This window comes from Falco cherrug, chromosome 2 (assembly GCF_023634085.1).
Source record: "Falco cherrug isolate bFalChe1 chromosome 2, bFalChe1.pri, whole genome shotgun sequence".
NCBI classification, from domain to species: Eukaryota; Metazoa; Chordata; class Aves; order Falconiformes; family Falconidae; genus Falco; species Falco cherrug.
The window spans coordinates 102,958,256-102,971,190 of record NC_073698.1 but is presented as its reverse complement, the minus strand read 5'-3'; the positions used below and the strand labels follow the sequence as shown (position 1 = coordinate 102,971,190).

General features: G+C 39.1%; 1 protein-coding gene across 2 annotated transcripts in view; it reads right to left on the bottom strand.

Annotated features, from left to right (window-relative positions):
- Positions 1-12,935, bottom strand: part of APP (amyloid beta precursor protein) — a 229,420-nt gene that overhangs the window by 78,460 nt on the left and 138,025 nt on the right. Inside the window, exon 7 of one of the 2 annotated variants that reach the window (XM_055701097.1) lies at positions 6,448-6,615. The exons of the other annotated variant lie outside the window; for it this stretch is intronic. Coding sequence (XP_055557072.1) covers positions 6,448-6,615 — 168 coding nt within the window. The remainder of the gene's footprint in view (positions 1-6,447; positions 6,616-12,935) is intronic. 2 annotated transcript variants of the gene reach the window in all.

The following is a 12,935-nucleotide window of genomic DNA, read 5'->3' as shown; positions in this document are numbered from 1 at the left end:
GTACATACTGCTATTGGCAGGAACTCCAAACAGAAATTAAACTAGATACTGCAAAAAGCTGTATGTCATGAATTTTCCCCTCACTGAAAAGCATGACCTGGAAACACATTAAGAGCCATCTCATCAGTTATCAGCGACAGAGGGATACTAATCTGCATGCAAGCTGAAGTCAGCCTCTATAAAAAGCAGTAAGAGTGGGTCCCCCATACTGGTCTTGTGCACAATTTTTTAATCTGTATTTAAGAGAGTGTGAAATCCCACGTATATTATGAAATTGTAGCTTTTAGTATGTTCCTTTTCGTATGTTCCATTTGAAATTGAAATAATGTCATTTAAACATCACCAAAAGATCTAGCAAGTCTGTAAGTTTACAACATTTAGTCTAGAGAAGAAATACTGTTCTAAAATCACCCAGAAATCTGTGATTGTGCTCTAAAATGATAAAAAAATAAAACAATGCATGTTAACATTTAACCTTACAACTAGGTTTCTGGGCTTTATGTAAGGAAGGAGGCAACTGACACCACTGAATCCTGTTGGCTACATCTGTTGTTAGCTGCAGGAGTTCAGTGCGATGATAGCCCCCCTATTTTATAAAAGACATTTTAATTATATGTCAGAGTTTTCAAAAACTGACTGTGCCACCAGAGTAGAGTTGACTCCTGGTTTAGATGCAGAACAAACGAAAACACGGCAGCATGAATTCCACTCTGCCCTGAACAGGTCACACTGCAGCTGCAGGAGCTGCGGGGAGAGCCGTCTTCTATACCACAGCTGACAGATAAAGCCCATTTCAGACAATGAATTTTCCCAGCTTTGAAGCTCCTTTTGTCCCCAAATTAAGACTTGAACATTAACGTAATTTCAAAATAGTACTTGTTAAAAAAATAAATATATTTTCTATAGATTTAAGGATGTTTAACAAGCAACAATTAAGAGAGTGAAAAAAACTGTACAATAGATTATTCTTCAGTATCACAATAAGACAGAAATCATTCTTTCGATAATGGCAATTTATCATCTTCTGCTTATTCTTGTCAATACATAACCATTCTGAGGTCATTAAATCTGAATTAACTGCCTGATAGAACCTAATGACTTCGAAGGAGCCATTATGGCCAGTCACACAGTAGAAGTTTGAGTCCCTATATTGAATAGAAACTGTAGACAGTATTGAACACCCTTATTAAAAATCAACAGAGAGCAAGTATGTGGTCTGGCACGCTGAAGGAATTGGTAACAAGATCCTTGAAGCTTTCTACTTCTAGGACAATTATATAGCAATTCCCATGTAGCTGGATGATGAATGAAAAAATTCGACAGTTAGCTCCTACCTAACAGACAAATCATTTTTGTCACACCTCACAGCATCGATCAGATTTGTGGATAGCAAAAAGAGTCTAACGCCCTGCATGACAGGACAGACCCACTCTTTCAGATCAAGGCAAAGAGACTTCAGAAAGGAAGCAGAATAAAAAATCTTGGGTTTTTTTTTTTTTTCTGTAGACAATGTGTTCAGGTATTAGTATTCAGTATTCATACTTTCAGTATTCGTAGTATACAAGTACTTGTGACAACAGAACATCCTCAGGTTTTGGTTCAGTCCAATTTCAATGTATTATGAGAAAACCAAACTCATATTGCACCCTTTCATCCTTTGCCCACTATTCAAGAGAAACCCAACTGCTGTCCGTAAAAACTAATTTGTCCTGCAAAGCAAACTACAGCTAGACAAAGGAAAGATGTGCTTTTAGCATCCATCTTGTCTCCTGCCTAAGAGAGGCTCACTGTTTTTTTATAGGACACAAGTGAGCAACAATAACACGAGCTATTTGAGATAACTCATATTGGAGAGAAAAAGAATACAGAATGAAGTAAATAACCATGGCAGGGTGCAGGGGTGTGGTGACAGTTTATTAAATTGATTACTACTTAGGAAAAAGCCTTTGTCTTTAATTAGGGATCCCTTAACTTGGACGGTGAGCTCAGGGAGCACAAGGACAACTTTAATAAGCAGGTGGTGTTCGTCTTGAGCCCCCTGAACAAGCAAGATATGAGCAGGAACATTCAGACAATAAATATTTTGTGCAGCTGTGGCTTGATGGTAACTCCACCACACTTGGGCATCTGGCCAATGTCCCTGGCATGCGTGAACCTTGTGAATCATGAGATATTGCATGCCTGCACTTAGCCTAAACTTAAAATGCATACACTGTAAACTATTTTGTTTTCTCGCTGAGTATAAAGGCGAGCAAGATCTGGGACTGGGCCAGAAGCCTCACCTACAGGTGGACACACCACACAGGAATTTTCCCAGTTACCAAGAAGCATGGTGCCAGCTGCAATGAGGCTTCCCAGCCGAAGTGTGGGCCTGGATAAGGTGTTAATTGGCGATGTATCCTTTTCTTAGTCTCTGTAACGCTTTGCAGTAATGATCTGATGCTTTGTTCCTAATGGTCTTTTATCCTATTGTGCATAATAACTAGTATTGCTACCTTTTATCATACTGCATGCTATTTTTCCTTTATAGTGTAATATAATAAACTGCATTTATTATATTTGATTTGGAATTCATTTTTGCTTGGTATCCAGTCAATCAGCAAAAGAGGGGGAAGGTGCAAAGATTAAACAGAAAGACTAAGTTAAGGGTGAAGGGGCAGGGGTGAAGACAGGACAAAACAGGGGTGGCCTAGATGGAAACTCTTCTCCAAGTTTTTCTTTTTTTCTGTGGGATTCAGGTGAGGGTGGAATCTGCACTACAGCCAGGTAAAAAAAGCCAAGCAACTAATTCAGCAACATTAGAAGGGTATCAAAACCAAGATCTCACTTAAGTGCTAGAACATAATGTATTCAGCACTTTAAATATTTTTCATTACCATTTCTATTCAGCAAAATGATGGAACAATAAGGAGAAACAGCATGGTGATACTGAAACAGCAGATGAAACCAGAGGAAAACAAAGTTATTTTATTAACAGAAATAACAGGTGTATAGCTCAGGGTATAGAACACACTGAAATAGCATAAAAATACAGGAACTAACTATGTAACTAAAGTAGTGTGGAAAGTGTACCCTAAGGACTCAAACCTTTGAGAAACTACTGAAGGGAAAAAAAAAAAAAACCCAACCAAAAAACCCCACCCAACAAAAAGGCAGGAAAAAGCCCTCTGGGATATCTATTTTAAAAGATCAACTCTACTTTTCCTCATGGCCAGCTGTGCAAATGAAGCCAAGCAGCTCAACCTAACTTTAGTTTCCTTAAAGAAAAAATTACTCAAGACTGAAAATTGGGAATCCCAAAGTAAACCGAGGTGTCTATGGAAAGAACAGAAAAGGTAATGTTCTTGGCATTGTTTTATTGAACTGAACATAGGGAAAAATACCAAACCAAACCCAGCTTCTACAAGATAGTCCAACAAGCCTGGGAGATTCCTCTCTATGTATTATATCTGAATGTACCTAATGAATATCCTATATAGCAAATGTTGACGTTATTTCTTATTTCATTTCTGATTCCACATGCTGTGAGAGAATAGCCAGTCTTAAAAGAGAAGATCATTTATTCTCACAAACAGCATGAGCTGAACAACTTTGGCTGCCAAGAGACAGGTCTGAAGACGACAGACAATCTGATTTCCAGATTTCATTCAATCCATAATATTCTTTTCCAAGATCCTGGCCGAGGTCACCCCTTGTAGCAGAAGATTTCCTGCAAAAAGGTCACTAGGCTGATTGGAAGTATAATACAGAAAACTCAACTGTATTGCTCTTATATATGCTTTCACCTACAACCTGTATATGAAAGGCAAACCCACTGCATTATTGAAGTAACATCCCTCCAGATTTTACTGTGTAAGTATAATCCTCATCAAGTCTGTTTTGTGATGTGACTGCTCTTTTAGTCAGCAATACCATTCTGTCTGTGTAATAATTTTGCAGCACTATGAAAGCCAGAAATGAAACACTCCAGATTTGAAGTACTGAGTGAGTAACTACAGCTCTGTATGCAAGATACACGATCTTTGGAGATCTTTGAGTCTGCACATAGTCCCATTGCAGAACTGGGACAAAGAAACATCCATATGGCTCAGCTTCAAGGGCAGGTGCCAAAAGCAAGCTGTAAAAACGGGATGTTTAACAAAACTGCAATCCTTCAAAAGTCAAGATCTACTACAAGTCCTTATTCATGCTGTCGTCCAGCCTTCATAAAAATATTGTAATTTTTTTAGTAACACTGACCAAGGCAGTAATAATCCTCAGTTCCTACCAGGTATGTGAAAAGGCTGACTTCTTCCAACAAGAACCAGAGTATGCAGCTTTTAGAAACTCTTATACTGACCATTAAATAAGATGCTCAGCACAAAAGGCCAACAGCTATTCTTCATTTAATCCTACTTTGTTGGACATGAAATGTAAGGATGAAGCCCGCCCCCCCCCCGGCTTTTTTTTTTTTTTTTTTTTTCATTTCTGGGGAAATAAACAGGTTCTCTCACAAGAGGTGTACTTTCAGAGGTAGACGACCTTCATTTGCCTTGTATGGACCAAGACAAATGCCTGCAGTATCCAAAGTTCTATGCAGGTAAAGAATGTTGAGTTGTGTCATTTTCCCTTGCTGAGGCTACTTAGATGCAAAGTAGTAAAAAGTTCAGTTTTTCACCTGTTTGCCATTACTAGTTTTGATGGTCACCATCTTGCCTGGGATCAAATAACCACTTATGTGTGATACTCACCCACATGTGACTGAAAAAGGTAACCATCCTTTACAAATTCTCTATTGGCCATAATAGTAAGGAATGAACACAGCCTCATCTTGGCTACCTGAAAGTAAATGTGCAAGCGCTCAAGTGGCTTTTCTAGGCTTACCACTCAACATACCTCTCTCTGCAGTGTTTTTCCTATGCCTCTAATCTGCATAAGCCATTCATCTCAGTTTACTTTTCTTTCCTCCTTCCATGTCTACAATATCAACTGCTCATCAGTATCACATACCTTGTATATTTCACTGCTTAAATATTTCTTCTTTAAAACTACCTTTTTTCTTTTCCTACTGCTGTCCTAGTTTAACTTGTTACAAAGTCCCAGTTTTTCTTGCCTGTCATAGGGCATGCAGAGACAAACCACATTTTGCATCTCTGGAGACATCTTGCCTAACACAGCAATGCAATGGTTCAAAATTTCATTCTATTGCATAGTTCTTCTCTCTCTTCACTACATCTGTTTTATTGCAGAAGGTGATCACTGTCCATGAGGTATCCTTCTCACTTGCCTTGTGGTAGACTTTCTCCGCATCCCTCCATGGCGTTTTGCCATGAACAGCTTGAAAAGATGCCGAGATTAAATGCAGCTGGAGCACCAGAGCAGCAATCCTGCTTCCACAACTGCATTTGCTCCTGCTCCAATAAAATACAGGTCAGCTCCTCTGTTCCATGACACACATAGCACACTTTATGAGGGCTCTGCCTGCATTTGCGTGTATTTTTAAGCCTTTCTCTTACTGCAAACATTTTTAGGCGCCGCCTGGAAAATATTTTACTAAAAGGAGCCTTAATGTGCTGCTTCTGTTCTGCTCCTCCATACTCTGTGAGCAGTCAGGGCAGTCAGGTATGTACTCACTCTTTAACGTGTCAGATGTAAATGGCAGCTAATACTCTCCCTCAAGAGTACGTGCTGGCAAGGCAGATGGGAAGGGAGCATACAGGAGGCTCCTCCTGAGCTCAAACCCAGCTGATAAATCCAGCATCTGATTTATCAGCTTCAATATTCTGTAATGGAGTAAGCCTTCCTTCTCAAACCAAAAATCACAGTGCAAACACTCTTTCTTCAGGGAAAATGATCATTAAAAATACATGGTTCGTTCTAAGTGGGAGCTGATTTACATCCATGCATATCACAGCCCTTAGGGAAACCTGAAAAACCTGATTGTCATTTCTCCCCTTTTCTTTGCAAACACATACAAAGTATTCACTCAAACTAAAACCAATCAAACAAACAGAAAAAATACCTGGAAATAAAAATTCTGTTCTTCTAATGAGCTTATATTACTTTGATTAAAAAAAGGTCAGAAATAATACATGAAAAACCACTGGAAACACTATGAGCTATTTTTAAACTTACCTGAGGTTTCCCTAAGGTTTGTGTTTTTTCCTGCACATGCATTGTAGGTGCACACACAGACACACACAAACATGTCAGTACGCTTCGACAGAAAATTAAGAGAAGGTGAGTGCGAAGGCCTCATCTAAGGAAGTGTTAGGCTTTCAGCTACCTACTTGCAGACTCCCCATCTACAGCACCACGCAGTCACCCACTACCATGCTGGGTTAGCAAGAGGCTAATGAGGATCTAAGCGGTGAGCAGAGGTGTCGGACAGACCGCGGCCGGGGGTTAGTGTGAGCCCAGGCTCGCTCCCACGTGGTGGGAGCCAGGGAGGCGTGGAGGGGCACTTACTGACGCTGCCACAGACCGCCATGCAGTACTCCTCTGAGTCAAAGTTGTTCCGGTTCCCGCCGCAGCCGCCGTAAAAGAAGGGCGCACACTTTCCTTCGGCCACGTCAAAGTACCAGCGGGAGATCATCGCGCGGCAGGGACCAGTCTCGGCTTGCTCAGAGCACACCTCTAGTCACAGGAGACCCGGAGGAACCACATTTAGCATGTAAATGGTAGCGTCTCGGTTTCCTAATTAGGTGCCTCTCAACATCCACACACGCAAGGGAGGAAGGAGGTGCACCAAGGAGGTGTTTCAGGGAACGGGAAACCCTTCCCTGGAAAACCACCCCGGAGACAACAAAGGTAAATTTTGAGCTGACAGATTCACGCCACTAAGTCTCCTTAGCCTGCCTGTACTTCTGTGGTTTTAGCTACTTTATCTGCACACACTGCGGGGTGCTGCCCCGAAACAAGCTCCAGTGTGGTGGCAGTGGAACAAGCGTGAGGTTTCATCTGCCTCCAGGCCAGAGGGGTACAAACACTGACCGTCTGCGGGGTCTGCCAATGGCCCCAGGCAGATTCCTGCCCAAGCAGACTACCCAGTACCTGTCCAGAAGGGCAACATCTGAAAGCAGAAAGAGACACATTTTCTCTTATTGGTTTTTTTTTTTTGTTTTTTTTTTTAGCTATATACTACCTCCTCCCTGCCCAAACTGAGGTGGTTTCCCATCTTATACAAAAGAAAAAACAAAATTGAAATATGAGTTATAGAAGAAAACAATTATCTTCAGACACCTACTTACATAGTCACTGCCGAAGAAACCCCCCCTTGCAAGCTGCCCAGCACAGAGTTTCTAATTCATAGTTCAAGGGCTCACACATATGAAATTACTGCCATAGTTTTAACCCATCCATGGGAGGAAATCTCATCCCCAGTCAATATATAGGGAAAAAATTTAAATGGTTTGTGTTTGTGTTCACTGTGAGCTGCCACAGTCTCTGCCTACATCCTGCAACACATGAAAACCTGAGGGAAGAACCAAACCACAAAAATTAAAGGAAGACAAAGCAAATTCTGCCTGCAATTTGGAGTTCAGCCAATTACACATGTAAATGTATAGCCCTTTACCAATAATGTTCCAAACAGACAAAAACAGTTTTATCTTTCAATGTGCTGCATAAGTCATTTCAAATCTACATAATATTAAACACCAATACACCCCTCATTTGCTTTCATCCCACGCACTCCATCGGCAGACAAACCGGTATGTTCAACGACAGGCTTCTAAATTCTCTGTATATATTTGAATTTTGTGGAAGGCAGATCCCTAAGGGTTGAAAGGTATGAAGAAATATCAGTGCATTAGCACTGAGAATCCCCCGCATGCTCATCAGCTCTCAGATGTTGGCTACAAAGAATCCTGTTTTTCAGAGTCTCTCCTGATCCATCACTTCACTCTCCCCGGGAGCACCGCTCTTTATAAATAGGTTTTATTCCACTTGTCATTGGCAGTCAGTATATACCCACATTTCCTTAAATATATAATACAGGTAGAATTTTACATGGGTTTAACATTCACATATCGGATCCATAAATAAAGTCAAGAATCAATTTTAGGGAGCATACATTTGATCTAGGAGGAACAGATCCAAGCATACGCAACCATCAGGGATGTGCTACAAATGTCACAGTTCTGGGGGAAGCAATTAGGGGCAAAGGAACACCAGGTGGTTTTTTTTTAACTTTAGAGAAAAAACAAGTATATTTAATTGTACAACACATTAATTACAATTAACTGTATACTACCATACGATTAATTATAGACCACATTTAGTATACAAGCACTTCTATTTATTTTAAAAACAAATCCAGCCCTGCCATCCACGTATACAGTCAAATCTCCACACAAATCCAACTCTGCACAGCCTTGGAAGAGCTGCCAAATGTCAATTAGAGATGAATAGTGACTCTTTATGTTAGAGAGACAGGTATAATCAAGAGAAATTTTGCTGACAGGAAATGTCATTTCAAAAGACACAAAGATCTCAACAACTCAGTCTTCCTTAGTTAATGTTGACTACAGGCTGACCTCTACCCACACAGTAAGCTCCTTCTAGGTTTCCCTCAAAATGCTATTTCTGCTGTAACATCTGACTTATTTTTTTGCACTGTTAAGCGCTATCGGGATGGGAACGGTTCACATATTTATGAAATTTCCTATAGTTACCTCTCTCCAGAAATAGCAGCAGAGATTTTTTTTTTTTTTTTTTTGTATGTGCAAAAGCAAAGCTAATTGTCCATCAAATAACTGATGCTAATGATAACAAGGAATTGGCTCTTTGGAAACCAAAGTCATACATACACATGAAGATACACTTGAACAAGCATTCAGGAAAACCACAGGGCAACATATTAAAAAGAGCAAACCTGAAGCTCTGCAGCCCAGCGTTGTGGCCAGACACCTGCCTCCTGCCTGATCTGTCATCTCCCATCAGGCCGGTGGTGACAGTGCAGGGCAGTGGAGGGACATCCTTCCCTCCAGCCTGTACAGCCAACCATACTGCTGTTGGGGAGACCTAAATGATCATTACTTCACTGCAGACAGAAATGGTCTACTGCGAACAGTTTACGACCTAAATGAAGATTAAGCAAGAGAGGGGAAAAATACTTCGGATTACTGTTTCACAGTTGCTCCGTTTGAGGGAAGTGTGTTGCTGGTCCAGTCTAGGAAAATTCTCAGTGCTGTCACCCCTTTCCCAGTGTCACCAAGACCATCCACTACCGCCTGGTCTCTGTGTGGGGTGCTCAGAGTACCATTGCTTCATCCCTGCTTTGGGGTAAAAGTACATTTTTAAACCAGTTTCCATGCCTAGGAAATGGTCCCATAGCTCCTGTTAGTGCTGTTGCTCCCCCTGTCCTCTCTCCATATCCTCATCACTTGTCCTTACAGAAAAAAGCCACTGCATTTGATCCTCAGCTGTACCACCACTGAGAGGATGGGGAAAGGACATGCGGAGATGGGAAATTCAACAGCTTTTATTGGGCTATCAATCCAAATACCGTTTCCCCATACATGACTACAGTGTAGCAGATAATGCGTTATGATGGACGAGCTATGGTATTTTCACAGGTATTAGCAGCAGGCAGGCAGTATACAATGCTAAATGATTAATCAAACAATTAAAAGCTGTCTTTGCTTTATATATAAATCCTGTTGCTGAAAACTGATTAAAAGATGAGTTACTTTTTGCCACTGTGAAATTCAATTTTACTTGATACCACAAATAATTTTTATCAAGTACAGCATTATTGGTGAGCTTTGCTTTGAGGAACATGCGCACTCTCCCCCCTCTGAAGGCGCATTTTTGCCTTTGCCTCCATGAAACTGGGTAATACTAGAGGACAAGCCTTTGCCACAACCCAGGTTCATAAGCTGTCTAAATTCTGTTTTCAGATGCTTACAGTTTTCAAACCATCCTTCTTCAATAGTAAAATTTCTCTCATCTTCTCTGTGCCCTGAATCAAAGATTACAGTTGCCAATACCCTCCTTCTCTAAAACCTTAGATATAGCAAATTATTTCTGAGATAATCAGGAAAGTACAATTCAACTTTCCTCATTCCAGGCATGTTATACTTTATTCTAGCCTCTCGATGCCAAAGGAGCTATTTCTAACCAAGCAGGTAGATCATTCCCTGAAGGACAGTGCTGTGGCAAAGCTTTTTGCTTTGCTTTTAAATTAATAGTTAAAGCGACACACTGAAAACTAATCAGTTACACTGAACACCAGCACTGTCTGTGTTCTTCTGTCTTTGAAAAGCACAGACTTCAGCACCCTAGGAACTAATGCACAGTCTTCTAGTATGTGGACATTGATTTATAGGGGCTTTACACAAAGTACTTCCACAAACACCCATTTAACAAAATCCTCAAAGTCGAGCTAATTAGAATTGATGTGCCAACACTTTAGATCCTCGCAATGATCAGTTTTTACAGAGGGAAATATAAAATATGGTTCTGAGTGGTTTTTAAAAATTTTTCATTACCATATAAACTGTTCCTTTTTTGCTCCTTGAATAAAAACTATTTTAAATCAAAGTGAAACTGTAATTGCTTTATTCCAAAATCTCAACTCCATGCTTCTTCTTTCACATGGGACTAACACTTACTCTGTGAACACCAACATTTTCAGTTGAGGAGACTGAAATTTAAACTTCTGATGTGGAAAAGAAATATTAAAGCTACATTTACATATTTCTATCATTGTAAACATCAAGGTTCCTCAGTATTTTCTTCAGGATTTGAATTTATTTACATGATCATGAGAACTAAGCTCATTTAAATGCTGGCACAGTTAGTCTCAAACCTTACACCAGAAATTAAATTTGAAAAGACTTAAGGAAAAAAAGGACCAACAGGAAGAGTTAGACTACCAGCTCTGACTTGTCTTGGGAGTTGCTGGGTCCTCTATTTAGTTTACATTTCTGAAAAACCTCTTTATCTTAATGATACAGTAGAAAGTTACCATCATGCTGGCTTAGAAATACTACAGGTTCTTTAATTTAGCCACAGTAGTGGAAAGCACATTGTATTGCTGACTTTTTCTATACTACCAGCCCTTCAAGTTTCAAGTTGATATTGTCAAGTACATACAAATAAATCATACTGGTGGCATGAACCAACTCACCAGCACTGGTACGTGTTTGCTTTGTCTGTGTTGCTGCTGTTAGTTCAACCTGCGTATCATAATCACAGTGGACCCAAACAAGTCTTAAACAAGGACCTAAACCACTTAGCTGCTTAAGTATATGGAATCACAATCTTATATTTTACCGTTCATATTTCACTAAAAACAGAGTAATCTATTAATGCAAGAGAGGTCAAAGGAATAAACCTCTCAAATATATATCATGAAGTATATGCTCCACTTTATCATGCGCTAGTATATAAAATATTGCAACTGTCGTTATTTTGGCTTCTGTGTCTTCAGGAGCTGAGAACTATAGTTTGAGGATATTAATACACACATATCTATATTGGTCTCCATTTTTTAACTTGTTGAGAAATATTAGACAAGAGTAAATGCATGGTTTTCCTTTTAGTTATACTGTTGGTGTTCCAAAAAGGCACAATACTGTTTTGCTCAATGAATTAAAAGGGAATATTTAAAGATAATTTCATTGAAACAGAACTTCCTCATTCTGAATATATGGTTAGAACAGGCAGCTAAATTTCAGTTTTCAAAAGACAAAAGCTAATTTCAGAAGAGGTTTTTGGAATTAGGAGAAGACAGCTGTGAATCTGGCACATACTCTCGGAATAAAGTTTTGTACAAGCTACACAATTGCTAAGATACTTCCTACAGAGAAAGTTAAAAGAGCAAAATGATGACTTCTAAATGCAAAACTGAAGAACAGCTCTTCTAAAACTGTTAAATACCCTAAAATTGTAATTGCCATCCTTAGCAATTAAGATTTAATTTCTCTCTCTAATGTTTATTCTTTAGTTACTGGAGGGAAATATTTGGAATACAAGAAAAAATTAATTGTATACTTGGCTAGAATACAAAGCCTTACAATTCTTAGTGGAACAAGTATGTGAAAATACATTTTCTATTTATTTGTGCACAACATAACTAAATTTTTAAACAAGGTGCCATAGAGTTACTCCCGACAGCCAGAACCCAAACAAAAAGCCTGGTCTGATTTTAAATGTAGGTCAAACAAATTTCATGAATTTAAGTGTATTTTAGAAAAGGTATCATTTCCACATAACATCATGATTATGCTAACAGGGCCAGACAGTGAATATGAGGATTAGGCCGAAAGTGCATTCCAGTCTTTTTACACAGCAAACCAAAATATTCAACTAATTATTGCTTCAATATAGTAAAATAACATTTTCTGTAGAGAAACAGATTCTTGGGGGATTTCTTCTGGCAACATATCTTTCAAATGAAACCACTCTCCACCCTCCAACCTTACATAAAACAGAACTATTACTGTATTTAGTATTTCAGTACTTTTGCCCTTGACCCAAAATAGTAATAATATACTGACTGCTTTTCCATCAACAAGATTACTAGATCATAAAAAAAGATTTCTTCTAATTGCAACATATTTTTAAGTATTGTATTACAGTGGAATAGCTATGCTTTAAATTGTAATGTCTAATTAAAAGCTATCAGTTACTTTAATGCAAATCCATTAGGTTAAATTTATCAGCTCCTGTTCATATGTTAAGTAGATTATCATTCTTAATGAAGATCTAACAAAAAACCAGCAGTTACCACAATGCATACTTAATCATATAGCAACCTACCTATGTTTTCTTAATATGGAATACAATCACACAGTATCACTTTCCAACTAAAGCATACTGCACAGTCTTGAAGCAAATGAAGAACAGGGAACTACTATTTCAAAGGAAAGATAATAACCTTTCAAAGAAGAAAGCAAGGCAAAGCTATGGAAGGTGGAGAAAAGCCCAATTAATCTAGCATATACTAC